Source organism: Streptopelia decaocto (genome assembly GCF_964273445.1).
Source record: "Streptopelia decaocto genome assembly, chromosome: 1".
Classification (NCBI taxonomy): Eukaryota; Metazoa; Chordata; class Aves; order Columbiformes; family Columbidae; genus Streptopelia; species Streptopelia decaocto.
The window spans coordinates 156,220,101-156,247,898 of record NC_138663.1 but is presented as its reverse complement, the minus strand read 5'-3'; the positions used below and the strand labels follow the sequence as shown (position 1 = coordinate 156,247,898).

At 38.9% G+C, this 27,798-nt stretch overlaps 1 protein-coding gene across 1 annotated transcript in view; it reads left to right on the top strand.

Moving 5' to 3' along the window:
- The window catches only part of PCCA (propionyl-CoA carboxylase subunit alpha), a 287,256-nt gene that overhangs the window by 95,273 nt on the left and 164,185 nt on the right, over window positions 1–27,798 (top strand). The window contains exons 11-15 of the mRNA XM_082058341.1: window positions 2,201–2,295; window positions 10,228–10,378; window positions 21,774–21,917; window positions 23,478–23,552; window positions 27,720–27,788. Of these exons, the coding sequence (XP_081914467.1) occupies window positions 2,201–2,295; window positions 10,228–10,378; window positions 21,774–21,917; window positions 23,478–23,552; window positions 27,720–27,788 (534 nt within the window). The remainder of the gene's footprint in view (window positions 1–2,200; window positions 2,296–10,227; window positions 10,379–21,773; window positions 21,918–23,477; window positions 23,553–27,719; window positions 27,789–27,798) is intronic.

The following is a 27,798-nucleotide window of genomic DNA, read 5'->3' as shown; positions in this document are numbered from 1 at the left end:
GTGTGCTGTAAATGTTTACTGAAATATAATTTTTTTATGAAGTAGGTATCTTCTTTAGTTTCTGATCATGAAAACGGTGGACCCCAAATCAAAGTAAAAGTCTGACACTAGGTGTTGTTTGATTTCGTAGTGGAAAGGCATTTATTTTAAGCTCCAGGTTGCTGAAATTAAGTAGGATATAAAAAATGTCCTGAAGTGAAAGAAAATATTTGCTAGTTGGCTTGAAGAATGTTTAATTATCCCTCTCAGGAAAATACAGAAGAAAAGAAGAGAAGCACCGGAGCTCATTTTTATTGAAATATTCCAGGACTTTTTGGTTTATTTGTTTTGGTTAGGCCGAGTTCTGTGGGGAGTTGTAGGCTTCCTAACAATGAAACAGAAGTGCTCACAAGGAATCATTCTACTTAGAGGACAGCAATTTTTTTTTCTGAGTACAATGCTCTCCCCTAGATGTACTGTTTTAATATTATAAAAAAACAATAACAACAAAAATCTTTTGTATTTCCATATTAGCTTCTGTAGAGCTCTGTGATGTTTAGATCTGGGTTGGATGAGTTAGGACTTGAGCAGGAAGTTGCTTTAGATGCTGCTGTTTTTTGTTGTTGTTGTTTTGTGTTGGTTAGGTGGGTTTTTTTGGCTTTGTAGTGAGTGACCTGTTCCAGATCTGGTAGTTGCCTGGACTACCCTTCTGCTACAGCTGCTAAACCTACCACTGGGCAGTGAAGAGGGTTCTGGATCAAGCTGTAGTTTAGGAACTCCCAAACACATCGGTCGTGTTGAACTCTGAAGGGGATTTTTCCCCTAGAAAGCTCCATAAATTTATGGGAATATAGCAGAATTTCTGAGAAAAAAGATAAGTCTGATCTCACAAAGTGTGGAGCACTCTGGGTCTGATGCTGCACAGCGCACGTGAGTTGTCTTCATGAGATCAGTGCCTTGTTTTCAGTCACATCTACCCAGATTATTCATGCATCAGCAAACATCGGTGTCACAGATGCAGGAATTCATCTTGCTTAGTGCCATATTCACTCTGTGGTGCTAAAAGGAGTAATAAATAATACAGATCCGTTGTCACAAATGCGAGTAGATACGGTTGAGTTCACACAGTTTGAAGAAGATTGTCTCCTTTTTTTATCTTGTCTGTTTTCCGTGTAGAACTGCACTAATAAGGAAGCATGAATACTGGAACAGGTTCCCACAGATCAGAGTAGGAAGATGGAAAAAGTGGATTGGAGGCAAAATTTTATAAGGAAGAAAGGGAGCAGGTGTGGTCTGCAAGGAAAGAAATTGTTCCAAGAATAAGTGTGGAGTATAACAGCATAAAACTGGAGCAAGTCTACTTGAATCCTCAAATCCAGTATCTCGCTATTGGAAATGGCTGCACCATACAGTCGATTTCATCAAGGAATACAGTTCCTTTTCCTTCTAGTTTGAAGTTGCAGAATCAATTGAGAGTTCTGTTATGCCAGACTTGTCTTTTTTCTAATGTGTAGTATGGGTAGTTAGATCTAGATGCTTGACTGTATGCTTAACTCTTCCATGAACTAAAGCTGCATCCAAGAACTGTAGTTGACACCTGATTCTTGAGAAATTCCTTGAAACTACTGCTCTAATTTCAATTTGGATTTTATTCTTCTTAATAAAAGATTGTCAAGTTTCTGAAGATGACTGCTTCTTTGTTAAAAGCAGGGTGCTGTGATTTATCTGCTGAGAAGGCTCCACTAGTCGTTGTTTCTGAAAACTTTTGTGTGTAATTCAGGAGCAGAATTTGGCATCTGTTGAGATTTTTCTTTCTGTCGTTGTCACAGGATACTGCTTAACAATTAGCTTCTGAGTAATTTCATTATGCAATACAATTTTAAATGCTTGAAAATGTAGTTTTAATCTTATTTCAGTCTTTTTTTTTTCTAATTTCTGAACTTTTTGGAGTTTCTCACAGAATTTGAAGTGAGTTCTTTTTGTGCCATATATAGGCTCTGTACAGAGGCTTTAAAATAATCCTGTTTAGAATTTGAAGGAGCTTTCAATTAGTATTTAATATATAATTAATTTTTTACACTAGTGTTTTTTCACAACCTTTGTTTCTCAATTGGAAAAAAATTATTTTAAAATTAAACTAACTAAATGCTATGTAGTAGTACAATGTCAAAAAGCCATGTGTATGCATCTCTTTGTTCATAGCAGCGTGTTATTATTTCAGGTTTTGGCAGATAAACACGGCAATGCCTTGTGGTTGAATGAAAGAGAGTGCTCCATTCAAAGGAGAAACCAAAAGGTTGTGGAGGAAGCACCGAGGTATGTATACTAGACTCTTCATGCAGCTTCATAGTTACTGGAAGCACGTTTAGAAAGCTGCTTATTGATTGTACAAATGCAAGCAAATTTTATTCTATTAAAAACCACAAGGAAAATAAAATATTTAAGTTATAGTCATGCAATAGTAATGCAGTTTTGATGTTGTACTTGAGGGTGTTTTGATCTTACTTCATTATGCCTTTCTGTAGGTAGGGAAAGGGAACAGGTGTTGTGTTATTTTTTTTCATTATCTTGTATAAAATGGATATGGATCTCACCAATCAAATATGTGATAGATGAGGTGGTTTTCTTAACATATCTGAAGTATTTTTCCTTTTCTTTACCATTCAACTTTCAGATTTAAAAGTAAAATAAAATATGGAATAAGTATTCATTTTACCATGGATACAGATATTTGACTACGTTATAGTAATTGTGAGAGGGCCAGGTAATGCTGTTTATTTAAATGGCACGCAAATACTCTGCGACACTTTTACTACTATTCATGGTAGAAAACTATAGATGTAGATGTCCAGTAACTCAAAAGTCCTAAATTATCTTAATCCCACTGATTTCAAATGGAGCTGAAATACATTGCGGCTGTGCAAGGTATGGCCTTGCTGTGTTTTCAGTTGCATAGTGTTCATCAGAGAATATGTGAAAAGGACAGAAGGAAGTTCTGATTTAAAAAAACCCCACATATAGGTATGTAACTGCCTGTGGGAATTCCCAGTGTAATGTGTTCACCAGCTGGGACGGGTTTGCCGTTAATTTTTTTTTTTCACAGGACTATGTGATGCAACAATTTAGGATGTGATGAAAAGCACATAATTTAAATGATGTTTATTTAGAAGCGGCATGTAAGTTAATGTTGAATTGTAATTGTGGGACTGGCACTGATTGTGGACTAGATTTTAAATTAAAGAACAAAGTTTAATGATACAAACCCACTAATAAGTGCTTAAGTAACTGTTGTTGCTTCCCAGTAGTTGGGGGTTTCTCAGAATCCTTATGCCTAAAGATCTTACTATGTTTTTGATTGTGAAGTGTGAAGGCTTCAGGTCCCGTTATAGTGCCCATGTACATAAGCACTTAAGAGAGGAGAATCTTTTCTCTCAGGACTACATGGAAGGTGCAGCCTGTCACTACTGCCTGCTCATTCTCTATGGCTGTGGTCAATTAAAGGGAGTGATATCGCTTTCTCTCATCAGCCAGCTGTGATCAGAGTGTTTTCTTTCATCGGAAATGTCAGCCTTTTAATTTTCCTGGGCTTCTCTGTTGGAGTTGCCAGTAAGTTTTCTCATCCCTTCCTATAACTCTACAAAGGAACATGGGCAAGTCAATAGCTTCCAAAATTTGGCATGAAAACTCTTCTTCTTGTTGTTGAATGTTTTAGACTCTGCCAGACTTTTACTGACAGCTTTGGAATCCTTATCTGCTTTACAGCCACTTGCAGTTGGCTGCAGAATCCATTTATTTACAAAGGGTTACAAGATTGTTGCAGATAAGCAGGCTTCTGTGAAGCACCCTGGAGACCCTAAAGCCTGAGGTTAGCTCTTCCTGTGAATGCTGTTTCAGTTAATCACATCAATTAATGACTCCTGGAAGCATCTTTTCTTGTATGGCTGGATGGAGGAAGTATGAAGTCCTCAGCAGTCCTTTTTTTTCCTTCTGTTTCAAATGATAGCTGCCATTAAGAGCTCTAAGATAGCTTGAAGCTATAGGAATGCTATGAGCTAAAGTGTTTATTTGTCTTTTGTACAATTCTGGGCTTTTGACTTTGGCCTCTTCTCAGCCCTCTTTTGATTTACTTTTTTCCTGTTATGATGTTTTCCCAAGTACCTAGGTTAAGAGGGTGATTGTTGAGGGCCTTTTAGCTTTGAGAATAACTTTTGTGATTTTCATAAACCTAAGTCTGCAGCTGTTGATCTTATCCTTTAGAGATCATTTCATGCTTGAATGTCCAGTTTTCATAAGGAAGTATAGTTGCTTGTAAAAAAAAAAAAATCTCTCTTTTGAGGAAAAAATTCTTCAGTTCACAACCTGATGGCATTACAGTATTCAAGGGAACCCTGGTGTTCATGGTGGTCAATTCCGTAGTTTCAAATAGGAGACCAGCAGACTTTGCTTATACGCTTTTAACTTGGTCAGTTGTCCTACTCTGTCTGTTCTAGGAAGCACAGACCATAAGACACATCTGATCATTGCCAGTTTTTTAGCTAGTGCTGGGCAAAGTTAGTGCTACGTAAAACTTCCAGTGATTTACAGTACTGTTCTTTGCTTCTAGCTTCACACAATTTTGGAAGATGCTGTTGGCTTCTTTTTTCACCACAGAGGTCGCAATTGAAACAGATGAGTAACTCTTAATAGTCTGTTGGTTTTTCTTGGTTCAATTTTTGTTCCTCCTCTGCCCAAACTCTTCTCTATTCATTTTCAGAGACAGTTGGTATGAGACAGCATACTTTGGCAAGAAATAATGTGAGGGTGTAGTTGTATTTTCCTGTCTGCTAGAATGATTAATGAGGGAGTCTCCTCCGTGTGAAGAAACAAGGCACATAAGCTTATCAGAAAATCCATTGATCCTCTAGGATCAATCTGAAGTAAATGGATCGATAGAAAGTAAATGTACAAGAGTCTTAGCTGACTTCTTATTCAATAACTGGAACTCAAAGGAGTGCTCTGAAACTTCGGTTTGGTGAGAGCAGGTGCCCTATCTAACCATTTCAGAATCTGTTAGAAGCTTTTTAAAGCACTTTAACTTTTGCCTTACCATTTGGGTGAAGTAATGTCCAGCTGTCAGAGGCACTTGGCTCTCTGTACTATTTGGTGCCCAAAGTTAAGATTTTTGGAATGTTATTATGGACAAGTGCCATGCGAAGGCCCTACGACTCACTCTGATCATCCAGCACTGTCCTTTGCTGCAGCAGTCAGAGAGATTAAACATTTGATCCATCATGGAATACCATTTAGAATCTTAGAATAATTTGGGTTGGAAAAGACCTTGAGATCATAGAATTCAACTGTAAATCTAAAACTGACAAATCCACCTCTAAACCATGTCTCTGAACACCATGGCTACCTGTCTTTTAAATACCTCCAGGATGGTGACTGTTGTGGTTTAACTAGGGAGGCAGTTACACACCACGCAACTGTTCACTCACTCTCCATGCAATGGGATTGGGGAGAGAATTGGAAAAAAGGTAAGACTTTTGTATTGAAATAAAGACAGTTTACTAGCTGGAAGGGAAAGTAATAATAATAACAGCAATAATAGTGGTAATAATAATAATCATAATGATGATGATAAAAGACCGTACAAAACAAGCAATGTACAATGCAATTGCTCACCAGCTGCTGACTGATGCCCAGCCTGTCCCTGAGCAGCAGCTCCCCAGCCAACCCTCCCCCTAGTGTATAGGCTGAATATGGCGTGATAGGGTATGGGATATCCCTTTGGTCAGTTGGGGTCAGCTGTCCTGGCTCTGTCCCCTCCCACATTCTTGTGCACCCCCAGACTCCTTGCTGGGAGGGCATTGTGAGGAGCTGAAAGGCCCTTGACTTAGTGTAAGCACTGCTCAGCAACAACTAAAGTATCAGAGTGTTACCAGCATTATTCTCATCCTAAAGCCAAAACCACAGCACTATGCTGGCTACTAGGAAGAAAATTTAACTATATCCTAGCTGAAACCAGGACACTTCCAACCATTTCTCTGGGCAGCCTTTTCCTATGCTTCACAACCCTTTCAGTGAAGAAGTTTTTCCCAATATCCAATCTGAACCTCCCCTGGCGCAACTTAAGGCCATTTCTTTTCATTCTGCCACTTGTTACCTGGGAGAAGAGCCCAACCCCCTCCAAGCTACAACCTCCTTTCAGGTAGCTGTAGACAGTGATAAGGTCTTCCCTCAGCCTCCTTTTCTCCAGGTCAAGCAGCCCCAGTTCCCTCAGCTGCTCCTCATCAGACTTGTGCTCCAGGCCCCTCACCAGCTTTGTTGCCCTTCTCTGAACTCTCTTCAGCACCTCAATGTCTTTCTTGTAGTGAGGGGCCCAAAACTGAACACAGTATTTGAGGTGGGGCCTCTAACCATCTTATGTCAAAATGCTGAGCTTCAGTACATTGGATGTTAAACCTTCTTTCTACATTTCCAGGCCTTTCCTGACAAGTAATGATGGAACAGTGCCCTGCCATTGTGTTCTGCACTAGCATGCATGATCCCTATTAGCATCTGCAGTGCTGGCTGCCTGCTTAGTCTCCTTTGTTGTCTCTACTTTTCTCTAGTGATTCCATGTCCTCTGGGTTAAACCTTAGCATCCAGGACTTTCAGAATAAGGCGATTTTTAGGACAGTCTCTCAATTTCTCAACATTTTCCCAAGTTTCATCTCAGGCAGGAAATAATTTGTTTGTTATGTTTTTTTATCTTCCTTGTTGCATACATTCAGAGTTGAGATTGCCTTATCTATCCTAGATGTTAGTTTTGCGGCGTCTTTTTAAATTGAAAGACGTTCTTTCAGTTTCAGTTCAAAGGACAAAAATGTTTCTTTCTATTTCTGCCTGTGACAGAAAGATCTAAGAGGCAGGAGATTTAAAAGGGTGGCTAGTTTACCAGTAAGTGGCTGCATTAGAATGCAAGTGAAACTGTTCAACTATTTTTGTGACCTTTTATGCATGCTCCATTGTTAGCTTCTCTCAGCAATGTTTCTTTCCTTGGAAGGTGCACAGACAGCAACTTCTTTTGCTTGCTTTCTCCAAGCACTAAGCTCTCTCTGAAAGATCTCAGTATGATACCAAGTACTTCAGGATCATATTCCAGATTAACTGCCAAGGTGCTACTTGAAGCCACCGCCAATTTGAATGTATATAGGCAGTAACTTAGCAGAAAGGTATGTTATTGAACTGGAGTCTATGTACAGGCTCTCTTTAGAGTTGTGCTGCATGTACATTTACATCTACATTTCCTATCACTGTCTAGAAAACCTTGAAGGATTTGGGGTTAAGAGAAACAGTGAGCCTGTTGTGTTTGTGACTGTGTACATGATTCATAGGTGGGCACACTTTAGATGTGAGGGCAAAACTGTGTTCTCAAATACTTTAGCATATTTATGCCCATGGAGTCATAGTACATAATAAATATGTCAAAGGAGAAAAAGGAGAATGTTATTTTTTCATGTAAGTAATTTTTTAAAACTAACAGTATGCCTAATTATTTTCTATGAGCAGATAAACTGACCCTGACATTTAGAAAAAGGAGGTACTGTTCTCTTCCAGTATAGTGGTATCTTCAGAGGAAGGGTAAATGTTTTTGATATGTGGGTTTTTTTTTGTTTTGTTTCTTTTGTCTAAGCTGAGCAGCACATTTCCACTGACAGTGTAAAGGTCTGTACTTTTCAAAATCTCAGCCTTATGTGTGAGTGAAGGTGATGGAGATATTTTGGGAAACATTATCTGATAAACTAGTAGTGGAGAGGTAACATCTTGCCCATGTGGTCATCTCTTTGGATGTAGAAACAATGGATCAAACCAGTTGTATTGTCTTTGATCAACTATACAATAGCTTGAAGAAGGTTTTGGGAGTGAAATGTCAGGTCTGATCTTATTTTTTCATTTTGGTGCTTTTATCTTGTGAATCCTTTTTATTTTGCAGCCTTCATGCTGCCATAAGAGCTATTTGGTCAAAAAACTAACAGGTTTATGTGTGAGAAAAAGGTTTGAAGTCGGGCTTAAAATACAGTGTTTTCAAGCAATACCTAATTAGATTGGAAAAGTGTTATTTCAGTTTTAAAAGGTGCATTGTATACAAAAGGTAGAACAGCGGAGGGGAATAGGAAAACTTTGGTTAATTAACCTAGCTGATTGCAGGGATGATCCAGTCATTTTAGAATGTAAAGCTGAACCACGTGGCAGAGATCAAGTTTAGCAGTGTGACACCTCTGTTCCATTCTTTGGCTACAGCAGGAGGTGAAAAGAGAGATCTCAGACCTACATTTAACAAACACAGGGAAGACACCACTGTAATAAAGGGGAGTAACTGTCTTTCATCCATATAAGAAGTAATAATGGTTATTCTAGAAATAGAGTATGAATCCGTTATTGAGAAGGTTCTGTTCTTCATAAGCCACTTATTGAGCTTTCATGATCAAAGCTCTACAGAATCCCCAAGTTGAATTATAGATTGTTGATTTTGTGTGATGTATTATCCTCTTATTGAATCCAAATGAGAAATGTTATGAAACTCTTTTACATTACCAGTGCCTGTTTTGATAGGTATGACACAGTTTTATACATCTTATGTTTTCCCCTTTGATTCGGTGTAGGATCTGATAGCTTTCTTGGGATCAGACTTGACTTTCTTTTCCTGTTGATCCCATTGTTTGCCAAGAAATAGTTTTTTTCCTAAATTCCAAAAAATGCTTGCCCTATTGTCCATCAGAATCTGCCCATGTAGGCACCAGAAGGATGGAAGTGCTAAGTAGAATATTCCCTCAAAGAAAAGGAATCCATTGTCTCCCGGTTTGCCTAGATATTTCCTTACTTTTTTGTGTCATGTCAAATCTGGTTTGTTGTGACAGAAGTCTCTAGCTCTTCTGTGTGAGTTTAGGTCTCCGTGGAAAACCCCATAGTAAGTACTGAAAGATGAGTCCTGACCTAGCGCAGGCTTCTGAGTCCAGTCCCCGGCCCCACATGGAGCTTTGCTGACTTTGATGGGGCTACTTCAGATACATGGAGGCTTCTGATTGCTCCTTTGCAGAATTAGGACTCACTGTTGAGGACACCTCAAAAATGACATAACATTTGATATTTTCTTTTTAAACAGTAACTTAGAAGTAAGGTAGAAATGACTTCCAATTCCCTTAAAAAATACTTTAAAAATGATAGCTGTCTTATGTGCCTGATGTAAGTCACTGCAGAAGTATACCAAGGTATTTACAAGCTCTAATAAGATGAACAACTACATGTTGTCTTTCATTGAAGGTCAGTGTATTAGGGTGAGGAGCAACCAGTTTCACAGCTTTGATGGAGTCACAGAAATTTCTCTAGCTCTAAATTAACACCCTGCACAGGTTAATCTAAATCTGAATTTGCAGTACAGAGCAGAATAACAAGCAGAATATGTACCTTCCCGAGTCTTGCCGATTCTCTGGGCCACTGGAAGTGGCATGTTGCTCTCCAAGAATGAGAAGGTTTGGCATTTGGGCAGTGGTCACTGGTTCCCGAGGTGGTCGCTGAGCTGCTCTTTGGGTGCCCTTGAATGTGTCCAGGATTCATGGAAAGGAACGAATTACAATTAACAAACATGGATAACTAGTCTTCAGCTTACAAGTAAAGCTGAGAGAGGAAATAAAGAGTATGAGGGTTTAAGTCATGATATTGTTGACAGTGTTTTATTAATAGTTAAATACTATGAATGCCTTAATTTGTGCCATTGCAGTCTTAAATAAGAAGCCTGAATAAATACTTCATTAATTTCCAAAACTTCTTTATTGTATAGAGTACCTATGAAATGGCATGCTGTTTTAATTCAGAGTCAGAAAACCAATTCCCTTTAGACCTCCTGTCGGTATTTTGGCATTCATATTTTCATTGGATGTATTTTTTAGTTACAGTGTTTCTGCAAATAGACGTGCCTTTTAAAAAATCCTGGATTTGTGTGTATTTATTTTCATTTAACTTACTTAGAACTCAGTGTTCTAAAAAAGTTGTGTTCTGTTATATTATTTTTAAAGAATGCTGTTATTTATCCTGAATTTCCAGTACTTTAGCAGTATATCTTTTTAAGAACAATATAAATGTAAAGGCATACATTTTATGGTCTTGACATGTTTTCATAACGTAAATAATGCTGTCCTCTTTTGGTGGTAGTTTAAGCAGAAGATGAAATGATGTTATTAGTATTTTTTTTTTTAACTAAAGAAAGGCATTGTTTCTCTGTTGTAGCACTTTTCTAGACCCCGAAACTCGAAGAGCAATGGGAGAACAAGCAGTAGCTCTTGCCAAAGCGGTAAAATATTCCTCTGCTGGAACAGTAGAATTCCTTGTGGACTCCAGTAAGAATTTCTACTTCTTGGAAATGAATACTAGACTTCAGGTAAGAAAAACAGCTCTTCAGATTCAGAAAGGTGTTATTTAAAAAAACAAAACATAACCTCCTTGCATACTTAGGGGTCTGCTCCTGCGAAGACGTACTCATAGCTAACTTGACGCATGTGAGCACTTCCCACTGAACTCAAAAGATCTACTCACTTAAATAAGCCAGTGTATACAAGACTTTGCAGCGGTGAGCCCTTACACAGCACTCAAGCATTCAGAGCTTTTGCTCTTTGTTACACTTGACCTAAAGACCTTGCAAGAGGTCACTGTTAAGTTCCACTGTGAGTTCACAGTAAGTGGCTAGCCACTGTGCTCTGATGCTTTTCCCCACTGGTCCCTGAAGTTTCTTTTTTATTTTTTATACTTGAATGATGGCTTGCTGAGTTCCTCTAGGAGGGCGATTAAAACTATATGTGTATATCAGCAATAAAAACACTAGCAATCTGCATATGATTGAAATGGTGACTGGAATGCAACTGTGTAAAAACCATGCTGACACAGTGTAGGATTTTTGTAACAACATGGACAAGCGGTGTTTTATGGAAAACCCTTTCTACCTCTTTTTTGACTGTTGTAGTGCATTTCTGAGAAAACATGCACGTGACTTAAAGTCTGGATACCATTCTCAGAGACAGGAAGAAAGTTCAACTTGCAAGCAAGTTCAACTCAGTTCCATCATCTTCGTCCTCCTTTTCTCACTTTGTTAAATAATGCCAGTAAGGCTGAAATGTGGGATCAAGGAATAGAGTGCTTAACTTTTTCCTCTGTTTTAGCTACATTTTGTCAAGGCTGCGTCCTGCCTGCTGCTTGTACATGTGGTCAGTGGTAGAACACGAAGAGATCCTCCTAATTCTGACATCTTTCATGACTTTGCATAGCGGCTGGGTAAAATTATGCTTTGGGTAAAGAAGTGAGAGATGATTTGGGGTACAAAAGGGGAATGGGGGTGTTGCAATCTTCCCTTGTGCCAGGGGAAGTATGCTGATAAGACTTCCCTTGCAGGGCAGTAGTGCTTTTGAAATTAGTCACAACGGTTATACTTCGTGTGCTTTTGCTAGAGTTTGCTAGGCACCATCTGGCCTACCTTAGATTCAGTTAGAGAGGGCGGTTGTTAATGGCAATGTGTAGTTCATTAAAATACTATGGAGATTTTCTGTCTCTTTAGTCGTGTTCTTTACACTTTTCTTAATCTTTCAGTTTTTGAGAGAACACTTTTTAGTGACTGTCCCTGTTCTTGTGTATGTAGAAGAAAATTTGTTTGTGTTTTTCTGCATAATCCACCAGAAGCTCAAAAACATTTCCTTGCTGTAGTATGTAATTATCTGTCAGTTCTTAAATGCAATTAGTGATGGAGTGTCCTTGGAATTGAATCTTTTTGTGATTTATTTTTAAGATGTTAGCTTTGGTGTTTTGTGGTGTCTTCCCCCTGCAATGCATTGTGGTAAGTGTTCGAAGTCCCAAACCTCCAACTTGCTTAATTGTAGAGGTCTCCACATATGTAGTAAGAAGGCTTTCACAATTCTGTCTTTAATGACTTTAAAGACTCCTTTTGAAAGACAGCCTAAGCAGTTTGACAATCCCCTATAATAGCAGACTCATTCTTTCCAACTCTTAAAGAAATTTACTAATCTTAAATTATGGTACTTGTGTAGATATTCTCTAATTCCTCTATCCTGACTGTGTATTGTCTCTAATTAGCATTTCAGCTTGAGGCTGGAGAGTAATAATTTTGTCTGATTCTTCCCCGATTGATCTGTCACTTCTCCCAGGTGTCAAGCTTTACTTTCTGTTTAGCTAACAGTTATGCAACTAACATCTCATTCTTGCTCCCTTCTGTTAAGAGCCAAACATAGAAACTCTGATGACGCTTGTACAGATTTAACTTCAGAACCAGGAGAGTCTCCAGATGTCCTTGTATTGCTTCAGTCTTTTCCTTTCGCATTTCTTAACTGTGAACAGCGGCTAATAGGCTCACTTGCCCTGTTTTTGCTGAACGCTCCATAGTTGAAAAGACTTTCCTAAATGATGGACATCTGATCCATAAATGATTCTCCTAAGGTCTTTGTCACTGTGTATTGCAGACACAGCTACCTGGCAGCATCATCAGAACATGTCTACTAAATTATGCAATTCCCTTTGTCTGTTTCAACATTTCAGCAATCTCTAATCAGATCACCGTAGCCTTTTTACTTTAGATACAGACTTCAGGATATACTTGCATAAAGCTAACTAAACTGTGTCCAACACTTCGCACTGCCTGCCGATTTTCCCCCTCCTTCCCTTTGGTGTATCTGTCAGATGTCTTCCAGTGGTTTTTGGAAATTATTTTGCTATAATCGTGAGTTGTTATTATTTGGCTGTCTTTTTGAGAAACTCTTTGGGAATATACCTTTTCTGCTATATAGTTCTGCAAAAAATATAAGTAGCACTTCACAGGAAGTTTATATTTTATTTCATTTTTGTGTTAAGTGTTACTGCAATAAAATATGAGGTTGGAAAGCAAAAGAAGTTGGTGAATCAGGTCCATTGTGTCTCTTGTATGCTACACAAATCTGTTACAGATGTTTCACTCCCTCCAAGTGATTCAGCTAGAATGATTTATTCTTCGCTGTTGGCAATGTACTTTTTGTTGTATCTGCTCTTCTGCCATTTTTCAGAGGCTAGCCAGTAAGTATGAAACAGGAGATTGGATAATTGCACAGCAAAACTAGTTATTCTTGCTTTTCACAACAAAACATAGAAATATCTGCCCTAGCAGCTACAAGAGAACTGCACATTGTCATTTAGGGTACTTTTGGAGTGGTTTTCAGGCAGCTGCTATGGTTAGGATTGTTGAGGCAAACCAGATGTTGAATATCCTGATTCTTTATAACTCCTCACCCTGCATTGTGCTTTCTGGTACTTAGTTGTCATCAGCCTAATCAAAGGCAGTCATAATCCAAAATAGCCGAAGAAGAGCTTTGAAATAGATAAAAAGATTCTGACCCCTTAGATTTTTATAGCCTTTTTAGCTTCCAAATTGTATCAAAATCTTTTTATCACACTACTGTCAGAAATGCTGGCTTTCACCAGAAAAGTCTCTATTGCTTTTCACTGGAAGACTGGAAATGCTCCTGTTTTACTCTCTATAGAGTCTACGGTCTGTAAATAAAAAATATCTGTTAACATATGCGCATGCAGTGTGGCTAAGCTTCTTCCATGTGAATCAGTTGGTGAGAGCAAATGGAAAATATCACGTATTGTAGAAGTTTGTAGTACCTTGAAATCAGAAGCATCTCTCGTTGGCTTGAGGAGAACTGAGAAAAGTGCAACAAGCAGCATGAAGAGAGCACTTACCCTGAATACAGGTTGTACATCTGTGTCTCAGGTCTGCTCCTGACCTTCTGCCTCCCTCACGCATGGTGCCATTTAAATAACAAGTGAGCACTCCCTTCCTCCTCAACACACGACCACATTTCCTTAGAGCAGTCTGATTGAAAAGATCATTTCTATGGACTGTATTCAGCATGGTGGAGTTGAGAAATATGGTAATTTCAGTAGCAATGTGTTTTCTCCTCATGTGACAGTTTGAATATGTTGGTCACAACATTTTAGGGAATAGAATAATTTTGTGGAATACTGTGATGTGTTTGTAAGAGATTTCCTGAAAGCAAATAGCATATCTCTATATTTTTATTTTACAGTTAATTGTAGTGTGAGTATATTTTCTGTAAAAGTTTTCAAGTTCTTTTAAAGTAAATTCTAAGGCATAAGGCGAATGTAAATAAACCTCAATACACCTGTAAAACATTACCCATTGTTAAGGTTTTTGTTCATCACTTCCAGTGTTTTCATCAGATTTTACTGATCTTTGGAAAATGTTATATTCCAGAGCTTTGTCTTGGCACAAAACTGCCTGTGCCTCATGTGAAAGGAAGAATTTTTACATGCAGCATGTCTCTTTATTCCTCCCTCATAAAAATATTAAAAAGCACGGTCAGGAAATGTCTAGAAGCACGTAGAAATCCTGTTGGTGATTGTCTTGAGTTCCGCTGCTTACAAGCTCTTGAATCTGACAGTCTCTTAATGGTATCTGTGTTCTGTTGCACATCATTAGGCAGCACCTGCTGCACGTTTGCTCAGCGAAGGAGAGAAGTGCTGGAAAATATTGCAGCTGCACTGTATAAACAGTAGCAGCAAAATCTAAACAGCAAAGCGATGAGCTGAGTCTGGATTGCCAGCTGAAACCGCAGAGAGGTGGTGACTTTGGTCCGTAGCAGACCCATGGGACGGCAAGAGGTGGTTTTGTTGTCTCGGTGTAAGTGTCTGGAGGATGAATTGTGATCGGTGGTGGGCAGGAGCATGGGAGCAGTGAAAGGGGCTGTCAGGAGTTGGAAGAGGAGATTTCGGCAGAGTCTGAATGGCGGGATTTCAAAGTAAAGTCTCAAGCGACTGTTTCTGCTGTTTGCCGAGACTCTTCATATTTCTTAATACTTGGAATCTTGTTTTACTGTGACACTTTGCTTCAGTCATTTTAAATAGGCTAACGAACAGTGTCAGATGGTAAAGACTTTCAATTGCTGCTAACCTGGACTGAATTTGAACTACTGACCTAAAGGTGAAAGGTCTCTTATCCCATTACCAATCCCCTAAGCCCACCAGAATCCATTCTGCACACAGTTTATACCAGCTGTTCATGGCCATTTTTAGAACCGAAAGAAAAGGTGATTTTGCTGCCAGACAACACTTCTTCACACAAGAGGGTCAGCCGACAACAGTTAACCAGATTTTTGCCACATTCTTGCCTCCTAATGCAACTTCCATTATGTAGCTACTGGTTGTCTGCTTTTCAGGCTTCCCAAAAGAACTACAGAAAAGCATTGCTAATTGTTGTTGACAGAAGAGAACGACATTGTTTGTGTAAGTCATTGAATCTGAAAGATGCCATTAACAGTGCTGCCAGGGCTTGGAGTGATATCTTAGAGACAACATTACCACGTAACTATCATGGAATACTATTAAAAAAAGTAAGAGAGAAAGGAGACTCCCCTCCATTTTTAATAAGCAGTGAAACAAAAGATCATTCTTCAAAGGGTACATTAGTTTCGTTCCTTTGGTGAATTCGATGTAAAGAAAACCGAAGAATGGCTGCAGTGTGACCAGAGCCACCTTGAACTAAGTGCTCTGAGAGGGCTTTAGTAGTGCTGCTAAATACAGAAAAAGCAGGAATTACATCTTTTAGGAAAGAAAGTGTGGGTTTTGAGGGTGCAAGTTACTTCATCTTCTTACATGGAGTAGGTAGTGGAAAGGAAATTGTACAGAACTACTGAATTGTGATTTTTTTTTTTTTTTTAAGTGCAGGATGTTGATTGAGAAAGTTATGTTGAAATTGTGAGCTAAATAACTTGTTAATATAAAGTGTGTGCTGTTTGTTTAAAACAGAAAGCACAGACTCAGTATTCATAGGCTACATAATTGATTTCTTGCCCATGTCTGTCCACTACAATAAAGAAACAAGTCCTTGGAAAGAAAAATTGAGAAAACTGAAACAATTATTACTGCAAGATAACTTCCTATGATGCAGTAGATTAAATATTTTTTCAAAGATGTTGTATGCTATGATTAAAAGATTAGTTGGAACCAAATGTCTGTGCATTAGTTTTTATTTCTGCAGTATCTTAGGAAACAGCAAAATAAGTCTACCCTGAGCATCTTAGTTTATGGAAATTTTTGTAGTTCCAGTTGCACACAGTTCTTTGACAGACTAATAAATCAGAAAATAGAAAGCAACTGTTATTGTATACTATGTATATAGAAAAGGACATCATAGGAGATTGCCTGTTATGTATTTCTGTGTGCTTTCCATTCTTTCCGTACATTAATCTAAATGTTGTCTGTTGTCCAGCTGCCTTTCTGAAAAGCTGTTTTTTACAGTGTGGTCCCAAACCGCGTCCATATACATGTGAATTATTTTGTGGAAAGAAGATGTGACCCCAGAGCGATCCTGCTCATAGTAGTCAGGAAGCTGGTGTGTCTGAAGAGCAGAACATGTGTGCCCCTCTGTTGTTCAGTTCTCCAAAACAGAAACCAGGCTTACAGATGCTCCTCGATGCCCTTTATTTCAGTGAGTTGGTGGGTTTGGGTCAACTGATACTGGATTTGGCTGCAGCAGAAAAGCCTGTGGGACTCCACGTGAATCATGTTTCCTAGAAACTGAGGTGTATGTTGAAAGTTAGTTTTGAGATTATTTATCTGAATGTAAAGGAGTATATGACACCAACTAGGGACTTAAGGTAGTAGGGATGACATAGGCTGTAGTTTTGAGTTTACTGAAATTTAGATTTCTTGGCTGCTGTGATCTGCTTGAATGCTCCAGCTGGTGTGTGAGTAACTCGATGCCTTATGCACACAGGGGCAAGAGAGCAATCTGTGTGAGTAACCAGAAGGGTTTGCTGTTAGATCTCAGTACCTTGTTGGTCTTGAGAAAAATGTGTTCTGAAATTATTCCCCTGAATATAAGGGGAGCAGTTATTGCTAATTTACCTCTTGGCTCCAATGGTTCATAAAAACTGTGTGACTGTTTTTATAGCTGTGGATGGACCCCAGTATGGTGAAGCTTTAAGACCATTGGCAGTCACAGAGCAGGAGGAGAATTAGCAGCTTCTCCATACTGTTCTGGGGATGGATGCTAACTGTACTGCGATGTTGGCAGGCTCCCTTAGCTCTTATGTACCTGCTTCACCATCTAAAAACTTGGGTTTAGTTATAATTTTCTTACAGGCTTTGCTACCAGTGTCTCTTGCTGTATAAACTGGGAGAGGTTAGGGAAGCAAAACCACTGGTAATGCTCACAGGGAGTCTGATTGCTGTGAGATGTCTGAAGAAGAGCAGAGCCGGTATGAAGGGAAAGCACTTTGTCCTTTACCCCATATGGATATTGCTGGCCATAATGGGTATGGCTTTGTGGAAGGACAGGGAACTGCTGGAGAGGGTCCAGTGTAGGGCAACAAAGATGATTAAGGGAGTGGAGCATCTCCCTTATGAAGAAAGGCTGAGGGAGCTGGGTCTCTTTAGCTTGGAGAAGAGGAGACTGAGGGGTGACCTTATTAATGTTTATAAATATATAAAGGGTGAGTGCCGTGAGGATGGAGCCAGGCTCTTCTCGGTGGCAAACAATGATAGGACAAGGGGTAATGGGATCAAGCTGGAACACAAGAGGTTCCACTTAAATTTGAGAAAAAAACTTCTTCTCAGTGAGGCTGACAGAGCACTGGAACAGGCTGCCCAGGGAGGTTGTGGAGTCTCCTTCTCTGGAGACATTCAAAACCCGCCTGGACATGTTCCTGTGCGACCTCACCTAGGCGTTCCTGCTCCAGCAGGGGGATTGGACTAGATGATCTTTTGAGGTCCCTTCCAATCCCAAACATACTGTGATACTGTGACTTGAAAGCAGGAATATAGGTGGCATTTTTCAGAGAAAGAAGTGTGTGTGGATCACAAAGTGGGGAGCAAGACTTTTTTAAAGGAGGTATGTATTGTAGTTAAGTGTGTTGAAATTGTTATGAATTGTTTATGACCAGACTTGGTATAAATAAAGGACCTGTTAGTAAAGGAGATATTTTTGGCAGCTGACTAATAGAATTATTGCTGATCAATTTTTCTGCTTGTCCTGTTGAGAATAAGGTACAGCTGCCTTGATACAGCTATGATCCATAGACTGCTGCAGACATGTCTGGTTTTGCCCTTTTTATAAAGGACAGAGATAATGTGTGAATTTACCCACTGTGGTATAACTGTGCCACCACTGGCTCTTACCTTATCGACTGGGGCTTCACGGGCAAGATCTTAGCTCAGCTGACTACAATATTGAGTATGGCCCAAAGCTAAAAAAGGTGAGCAGTTGAGTGTGATTCAGCTCCATTTGTGACCGCTCTGGCATGCATCTCTTTAAAAACTTAGTCCTTGACTTCCACAAAATGGCAAGTAAAGGCTTTTGAAGAAGTATAGCATAACATTAATCGAAGAAAATAAAAGAGGCAGGCAAAACAAGAGTGATGCCTGAAGTAGAAGGATGAAAAGTAAAAGAGGAAAGCATTTAAAGCCTAGCATTTAATAGTGATTTAAAAACAGATGAAACAGTTACTTTAGTCCAAGAGCTGCAACAGTTATTGTGGAGTTTTCTTAAGTAGGGAATGATGATGTTTGTGTGTTCTTTTTTTGGGAGGGGAAGAAAGAAGAAGGGGGTCTAATTTCTTTGCTTGTCCTACCCTTATCCTTCCTTGCTTTGTAAAAGATGGGAGCTTTAATTTGAGATCCTGTATATCTCTCTCTGTGGGTAGATTCTTGCACCTCCAAAACCTCATTGCAGGGTGCTTGTTGAACCTGAATATGGCATTACTGCTTTGTTAGTGCCCTTTTGTACTGTACACTGAAGCATATTCTGTATAATGCTTGAAGTACTGACCCCCTTCCACCCTCCTTTGGCCAAAAGAAAAATGCAAATGCTAAAACAAGTGTAGTTTGAGCTGCACACCTCACTGAAAGGTCAAAGTTACAAATAAGTAAAATTTCAAGGTAAAAATTATTTTCTACACCATTTTTGTCATCTGATGGTCTTAACATATACTAAAATGCATTTAAAATGTATTTGGTACCCCAGAACTAGTGACATGATTGGTACTGTCTGCATTATACCTAAACAGCACTAGTTGAAGCACAGTCCTAAAAGAAGTAGAACTTCTCATTCCAAAAAAAAAAAAACAAACCCTCAAAAAATTTTCTGCATCATATTTTCTGAATGCTGTTTTGTGTGCGGACACAAAGGGAGTATTTTGAAGAAACAGAAGAAAATATTGACCAAGTCAAAGATCTGTACTGAAGAATGGATTAAATAAATGTTTGTGAGTTGTAAGAACCAAACAACAAAAATATTTTTCTTTCCAGAAACATTCCATCCATCAACAATAAAACTGAAAACGACAATGAAGCTGTTGAATCCGGAATGCCAGTTGCTATCCAAGAAAAATGACAGTATAACTAAATAATGCAAGTGTCTTCGTGGGGGGGGAGAAAGTGTTTTAATTATGTGGAATGTTAGAATTCCAGACATGTTCTACACTCAAAGGTGTATTTTTAAAACTTAAATTCAAAAATGAGTGAATAAGTCCTGTGTCCAAATACGAATGTGTGATAAGTAACTTTCTATTAAAACTTGGGGAGTTTTAATAGAAACTTCAAGTCTTAATAGAAATTGAATTGCTTCAATTTAACACTGCAGGATAGACACTGAGATGTTTCATAGCTTCTCCAAATACTGTTATTAAGCTTGACATGCTGGAGAATATCATGTGTTAGGTAGAATCAAGATTGAATCCCAAAGGTACATCCTTAAACTGTATAATCAGTTTCCCATTTCAATGTCACTTTTATCCTTCAAAGAATAGGTGCTTGTTTCAGTGCTGATTTGTCATTAAAATTATGTCAAAATGTCTTAAAATGTTGTTGAAACTCTAAACAAACTCACAGCACACACAGGGCTAATTATGGATGCCATCTGTTTATTTTTACAAAGCTTTTTTCTTAAAGACCAAAGCATCATCTTGTTCTGATAACCCACAAGATTATTATAATGACTAAATATTTTTCTTAGTACTAGTGTGCTAGAAGGAAGAAAGACAAGTGGTTTAGTCACTGACCTTTTCCTGTGTCACAAGATATACGTGGTATGACATCTCATGATAGAGAAACCATTGTGAAGTGCGTTTTCTTAAGGTATTTTGGCCATTGGAACACAAACATTTTATAACAGAAATGATGACAGAACTGCTGTTTTTATATAGGAAGACTTACAGCTGTCTTTGTGTGAAGAGCATGCTTTATAGCAGGAGTGTCAAACTAATTTTCCTCATTAATGTTTATAAAATTAACCTCATTAATGTAAAAGGTGAGTGTCACGAGGATGGAGCCAGGCTCTTCTCAGTGACAACCAATGGTAGGACTAGGGGCAGTGGGTACAAACTGGAACACAGGAGGTTCTACTTATATATGAGAAGAAACTTCTTCACAGTGAGGGTAACAGAACACTGGAACAGGCTGCCCAGAGGGGTTGTGGAGTCTCCTTCTCTGGAGACATTCAGAACCCACCTGGACACGTTCCTGTGTAACCTCACCTAGGTGTTCCTGCTCCAGCAGGGGGATTGGACTAGATGATCTTTTGAGGTCCCTTCCAATCCCTAACATTCTGTGATTCTTTGATTTTCACCAGGGGCCACATCAGCCTGGTGGTTGCCTTTAGAGGGCCAAATGTCATTTTCAGACTGTATAAATGTAGGAGTAGTTACATTTATACAGTTCTAAAATTACATTCGGCCCTTTGAAGACAACCACCAGGCTGACCTGGCCCCCGATGAAAGCAAGTTCGACGCCCCTGCTTTATAGCATGCCGCTGTTTTACTTCACCTACCTGCTGCGCTCTCCTGTCTCTAGGTCCTTTTTTACTGTATTATGTCTAGTTAGAGGTTATTTAAAGTTAATAAATGTGTCCGTTTACATCCCGGTTTCAAGGAGAAAGGCGTGTGCGTATGTGCGCACATGCATGTGTGCTTGTACGCACATGCCAGGGTTGGCGCGCACGACGGGTGTTCCCCTGGCAGCATCATCCAGAGCTGTTAGCAGCAATTTGCTGAGAGCGCGGAGCGACTGTGCCGGTCCAGCCCAGCTATTGTGCATGCTAAGCACTAAATAGATCAGTCTGGAGTGGGGGGCGCAAGAAAAAAAATGAAGGATCCATCTGCTCGTTTCTGCTACACTGCGCTGATGCAAGATTACGCTAATCTGGTTGCTTGTCAGGACAGGTTAGTGAAAGCAGGCGAATGGGTGAGATTTAGGGTAGGCTGGTTCTGTGGAAAATTGTAAGCGGCTCCTGTACGTGCCTTGTTAAGTGTAGCAGAATGGGTTGATTATCAGCTACTTTGAGATTTTCAGTTAAAATATATTTATGGCTACAGCGTGAGTATTTTCAAAAGAAACTCGAACGGGAAAAGCTTCTGAACAAAGGAAAATTAACTCGTCATCACCAGGTGCATTTGAATTTGTGAAGTAAATGCAAGCTCCCCCTGTACAAAACCCCAAACCCTATGTGTTCTCTATAGTTTTCCTTTTGTATGCTGCTCCTAGTTATTGTAATCTGTTAATTATTTTTTGGAGTTTCCTTGCAAAGATGGTGTTTGCCTGAGTTTGTCAAGTAGGAATTTAATTTTTGGGAAAAAGCCCAAGATGGAAACATGTTCTTTGTCTGTTCTTTGGCTGATCTAATTTCTTGTTTATCTGTGTTTGTTTACAGAGAGTGGTTGTGTGTGGTGGTGTTTTGTTGTTTTTTTTTTTTACCTACTGACTGACAGTTCTTGACCTTGCAGGTTGAACATCCCGTCACAGAATGCATTACCGGCCTGGACTTAGTCCAAGAAATGATCCGTGTTGCTAAGGGTTACCCTCTCAGGCACAAACAGGCTGATATTCCCATCAACGGCTGGGCGGTTGAATGTCGAGTTTATGCTGAGGTAAATGAGTGGTAACGGGGAGGAGGGGAGGTGGTCAAATCGTGGAGCAATAATACCCAGGTGTGGATAGATGCCAAGGTGAAGTCAAGGAATATCATACGGAAGTCATGATTTAGAGTATGTAACACAAATGGTTAAAGAGCTTTTGTAGAGTTTTAATTTTTTTAAAATTCAAAATACAGTATATATTTCAACATGCCTTTTCTTCTGAAAATCAAAATTAAAAGTGGTAAAAGAGAGAACTGAAGTTTATTTCTAGGGACATTTGCTGTATGTTCTGCTCACATTTAATGATGCAGCGTTGGAGTTATTTGCTACTAGTGTTTCCAGCTTTCTTATGTACTTGAAACTTGTCTTAAAAAGACAGTTGAAATTCAATGGCTTACAGAATTTTTGTTGTTGTACTAAAACATTTTAGTAGGTTGGTGAAAAAGCAAGTTATAGATCTTCTAAAACTACAGTTTATAAGACAGACTTTCAAAGTGCACTCCAGGACATTGTGATTATGATATGACTCTATCTCACCTTCAAAACGCTTTCAAAAATATAAACCCCATTTTCAAGCATGTTTAGGACATTTCAAGGTAACATCTTTCCATTGTTATTTTTGATACATGAAGAGAAAGATTTGTTAATTGAAAAATGGTGCTTAGCTTCCTTCACTTTGTTTGAGGAATGTTATAGGTAACTGTGCTTTTCAAACAACAGTTCAGCACCTTGAGATGTTTTTTCACTCTCCTAACTATTGTGGCTTTTGTGACCCAAGGCATTTTTTTTTTTTCTCTTCGTGATGTGCACATACTCTTCAGTGCACTCTATTAATTACAAGTTATATCAACGATTTGGATAAAGAATAAATATTTGCCCGGTGATTGGCGTGGAAGCTGTTCTAAGTATGAGTAGGCTTTACCCTGAAGTAAGCAAACCCAGGACACTGATGCTTGGGCTTTTTTTTTGTTGTTCAAATTAGATTCCCTCACATTTATAAGCAATGGACCCAACTGCTTTGCCATGAGTTTGGTTATTCTGTAGGCCATATGTTTATTTGCTCTTCTATTAAGTTTGTATTGGTACTGCATTATTTAGGAGATTTGCAGTTTCCAAAGACATAAAGGTCAGCTTGATTTTTCTAAGATAATTGGATTTCTAACTGCCCTTCTAAATTTTTAAATTTTTAAAAGTTTTTAAATTTTTTAAAGTTTTACATTTTTTCCTTATACTCTCTTCTCAACTCCACCCTTCTGAATACTTTCCTGTCCATCTTCCAAGGCACAACGTAGCAAATGAAAATGTCATCTTTGTATGCTTTGATGGTGTACTGTAGCTCTGTGCAGAACACTTCTTTCCTGCTTTTTGACTGTGGTGAAAGAGAATATATATGCTTCCAGTTCTTTATTTGGAGTCACAGGGGTCTGAAGAAATGTACCTCAACACAAGTACTTCTGGAGAAGAAAACAAAGTTATTCCAGCAGTTGTTTCTGCTAGACTTCAAGCTTTTTAATATTATCTTCTCTGCATCTGTAAAAGCTGAATGCTGTCTCATGTTGAATTTTATTTCAGGACCCCTACAAATCTTTTGGCTTGCCATCCATTGGTAAACTGTCTCAGTATCAGGAGCCTTTGCATTTGCCGAATGTAAGTAACTTGGTTCCGGTTTTTGTAGGTGCCGAGTGTTTCTTTTATGGACTTGGACTATAAGTACTCAGCAGCTTTGTAAATCAGGCCTTTTTTCCAGTTTTTTGCTGGGAGGGGACAGGACATGGTAATACTTGTGCAGCCTGAAAAACTGCTTAAAATTGTGCAGTTCCAAACTGTGTTTAAAATGTTCAAATTTGGTATAACAGAAAACCATTATGTGTTGATGTATTTTGTTAACGTTCTATAACTTTCAGCTTAAGGTTTTCAAATGCAGCTTTAGTAAAACGGCCGTGGTGAATAGAAGGAGTAAAATGCTGAGTCAGCCCTTTAAGCACAGTGAACTGGGGACACCAGTTCGAAACTGCCAGTGGTTTCTGTTTAGCTTTGCAGACTTTAAAGAGGAAATTTGTTACAGCTATTATTACACATTTCAGGATGCATTCTAACTATATGGAACAGCTGTTTAACAAACAGTGTTTTCTGCCATGTGTAAAGAGCAAGGACACAGCCTTGCTGTAAAATCAAGGTAGTCTAAGCCATAAGTGCACATATACATGACATTGTGTCAGTCAGTGGAATGACAAGGCTGTACCATCTGTGAATACAATTATTCAGTCTGATTGCTTGCACAGAAAATAGAGAGAGATTACAGGAGGAATCTTAAATGTGGAGATGTTATTGGATATATGATTTATTTTGCTTCTTAAATTGTTTTTGCCCATGTACTTTCCAAAGGGACCTGACCCTTTCTGGTCTTTAAGGCTTCATGCTGTGTTCAAAGCCTGAAAGCAGGAAAAAATTTTGAAGATCTAAAAGGCACAATGTGATCCTAAAGAGGAGATGAGTGAAAAAGGTATCATTGGATGTATCTTAACTTTTTTTTAATGAAACAAAGAGAGTATTTAATAAGAATTTATAATGAATACTCCAGTGGTTGTTAGAAGTTTTCACCATGTTGTAACAGCTAACAGGATGTCAAACATTTTGCCCTTGCAAGTTTTTGCAATTTGCAATTTTCCAAACGTGAGACCTGTTGAAAGTACAAGTGATAATGGACAAACTGTACCCCCTACAGTCTTTGTCCCACCAAATCTTTCTTCAATTAATGCTGCAGCAGGAGTTTTATGTAATAACATTTGCGCTTGTGAGCCATCCATACAAAGAAAAAACAATTAAAATGCCTTGAATGTTCTGCTTACTGCTGTTATTTGCTTGTGTGAATGTTGCATGTCAGCTAAATGGACCACGGAATAGATAAAGTGATTGGGTGCAGGAGAGTGCACACTAAGCTTTGTCTATCATTATTGCTGGGAGCAATCAAATTGATGCCAGCAGGACAGTAGACGCGTTGACAGCTGTAATTATGTATCTCCATGGTGATCACTTTTGGCCTGTCATGGAGGCCCATGAGTCCCCTCCTTTGCAAGCATTTAATCAGATTGGGCTGTCACTTGTCAGGTAGACGGGGTGGGCTGGGAGTTGTGCTTAGGCGGAGAGGTGAATTGAAAATGAAGGGTGGGAGATGCCTGATCGCTTCACGTGGTCCATCGTGGTACCAAAGAAAGAAATTCTAATTACGCTGGAGGGTTCAGAGCAATGGTTTGAGGAGCTCATATGGAGTGCCTGGGCTGTTCTCGTTCTGTTTACTTCTATTGTCGTATTAAAAATAGAACAGCTATTTTCGTGTCGACACTCATGGTTTGGTGTCTTAATACGTATTTTCTGCCACTGTGAAACTAATTTCTCTCCTGAGAATGTCCTGCAGCTAAGAACAAAATTAATACGACTAAAAAAGTTCAGCGTTACAGGCCCATTGTGCCACAGTGTTTGTTTTGTATGTTTTAGATTTTAGAATTGTCAACAAGTTGGCTTAAAAAAAATTAGCGGAGACTTGTAGCGTGTCACAGTGAGTTTGGCTTATGAGTAGTGTGTTGCCCAATGCACTGTCAATTCATTTCTTCCATGTTTCAGGTTAGCTCTGATTGTCTACCTGCGCCCATGTGTCAGCTGCTCAGGCTGGTGGAACTGATGTGCATGGCTGTGTGAGGGGTTATTTCTTAGCCATAGATAGGAATAATACTGGCTGTTTTTGTGTCATGTAGTCTGTAATTTTCTTAGAATATGATGCTTTTTGCTTTGTTAAAATATGATATACCTGTATAAATACTTACATGCACATGTACGCCTATGTAAAGCACCCCTGAACACTTGCATGTAATCACTTCGTAGGTGCTACTTTGGAGACAAAAGTCACAGTATAATTCAAGTATGTGTGGAGTATGTTTGTCATACCTTCACATCTTATATATGTATTTTCTGTATGCTGCAAAAAAGTGTGGGCGAGGGATTTATCTAGGATTGAGTACATAAGTTGTTTTTTTCTGATTTGAATCTGGCAATGTATGCATTGACTTTATATATAGGCAGACATCCTGGGAGGGAGGATGGTTTAGCAGTTACAAGAAGGGGAGCTGGGAAATATGCTGCATGTTTCTCTGTAATCACGACATGTCTGAACTACCCTCTCATCAGTAGCTAATGTTAAATGTACCTGATACGGGTAGCGGGGGGCCTAGTTAAGCATGGATAAAGCACATTCAGGTAAAATGCGATAAAAATGCTACAGAAGTGCTACTACCTTTACATATGAATAAATATGCTACACAAATAAACATAAATATATAAGAACAATATATGCAGATGTAGGCATAAATATATAAATGCAAATATACAAATAAGTATATGCTTTTTTGAAAATAAAAAGAACATCATAAAAACTGGTCAGAGAGTGTTTCTTACTGAAGAAAGTGAGTACACCTACTAGGGCATCTTTTTATGTCATTTGGATAATAAAGTCATCATCATGCCCTCATGTGGATTCTGTAGACAAGAGGTTCTACATGTGGTCCCTTGATAATTGCCTAAATTAAAATATTAAAGGCCTAACAGCCGTTGTGTTGACCTTTTTCTGCCTTGCTGCAGACAGATGAGCTGCTGTTTATTACAAAGGTTCCTTCCCACAGGTGAAGATTTAAGTGAGATTCCAGGACCCTCTTTCCCACCCCCTTTACAGTGCAGTGTATCAGAGCCCCACTGCTTCAACAGCTTTGATTAGAGCCCTTCATCCTTATGGTCCCCAGAATGCGTTTATCACTCTCGAGTTATTTTGATTAGTTTTGAAAAAAATATTTCAGATTCCAGCACTCAAAAGCAGCAATTTAATAAATATTTATTCCTCAGAAATTGCTCATTTGAAAAGTTTTATATGGCTAACCTCATTGCTACAGTGATGAAATCAAACCGAGAGATGAAAACAAGAATCAGCAATATACTAACTAACTTCTTGCCTGGTTAACAGCAATCAGCCTCTTCAAAAGAAATTTTTGAACTCGTGTTATTTTTTTTCCATGAATACTGCAGAATCAGAGCTTTAATTGGGGCTGTGTCCTTACAAAGCAAAGCCATGGAAAAAGCTGTGTAAACATTAAAGCCTCAGGGGAAGAGCAGCAACAGAAAAAAAAATGTTTTACAGTTGAGAGGGTGAGGCAAAGAAGGAAAGTGTTACAGACATGAAAACCACGGGATCAGTATTCCTACGGAGCTGATAAGCAGAGCTCCAAAGTCCCTGCTGAACGCTCCCTGGTTGTGTTCCTACTGGAGCCCTCGGAAGGGCTGCAGCAGAATGTGGGGGACGTGATTACATAGAGCTGCAGAAAGGATGTGATTATAAAGGGGCATCCTTCATGCCAGGTGTCAGTCAGAAGAATAATTACGACTGTTTTATTACAAGGATTAAATCAGAACTGCATGCGTTAGGAATTGGAGTTTAGTGTGTGTAATACAAATTGTTAGATCAAATTTTATGTGTTTACTGTACAATCTAGGAGAAAAAAAAAAGAGAATTTTAACTATCAGCTGAAGATTGCAGTCATGTTTCCTTTTAAAGGGGAGAATAACATGCAAGTATTTTTCCTGGTGGAGGATAAAGCTCCCCTTCCCCCCTCCTAGCTTCTCTGAAAACAACTAATTGCTCTTGTTCTTCAAGGGGAACAAATGTATGTGATAAGCTTCATGGGCATCATGTTTTAAGCCTACCAGGTAGATTTGATCTCATGTTGAAATATTTTTTTCCTCATTTATAATTATTTTTGCTTATTTTTGAAGGTACGTGTTGACAGTGGCATACAACAAGGAAGCGATATTAGCATTTATTATGACCCTATGATCTCAAAAGTGAGTTGAT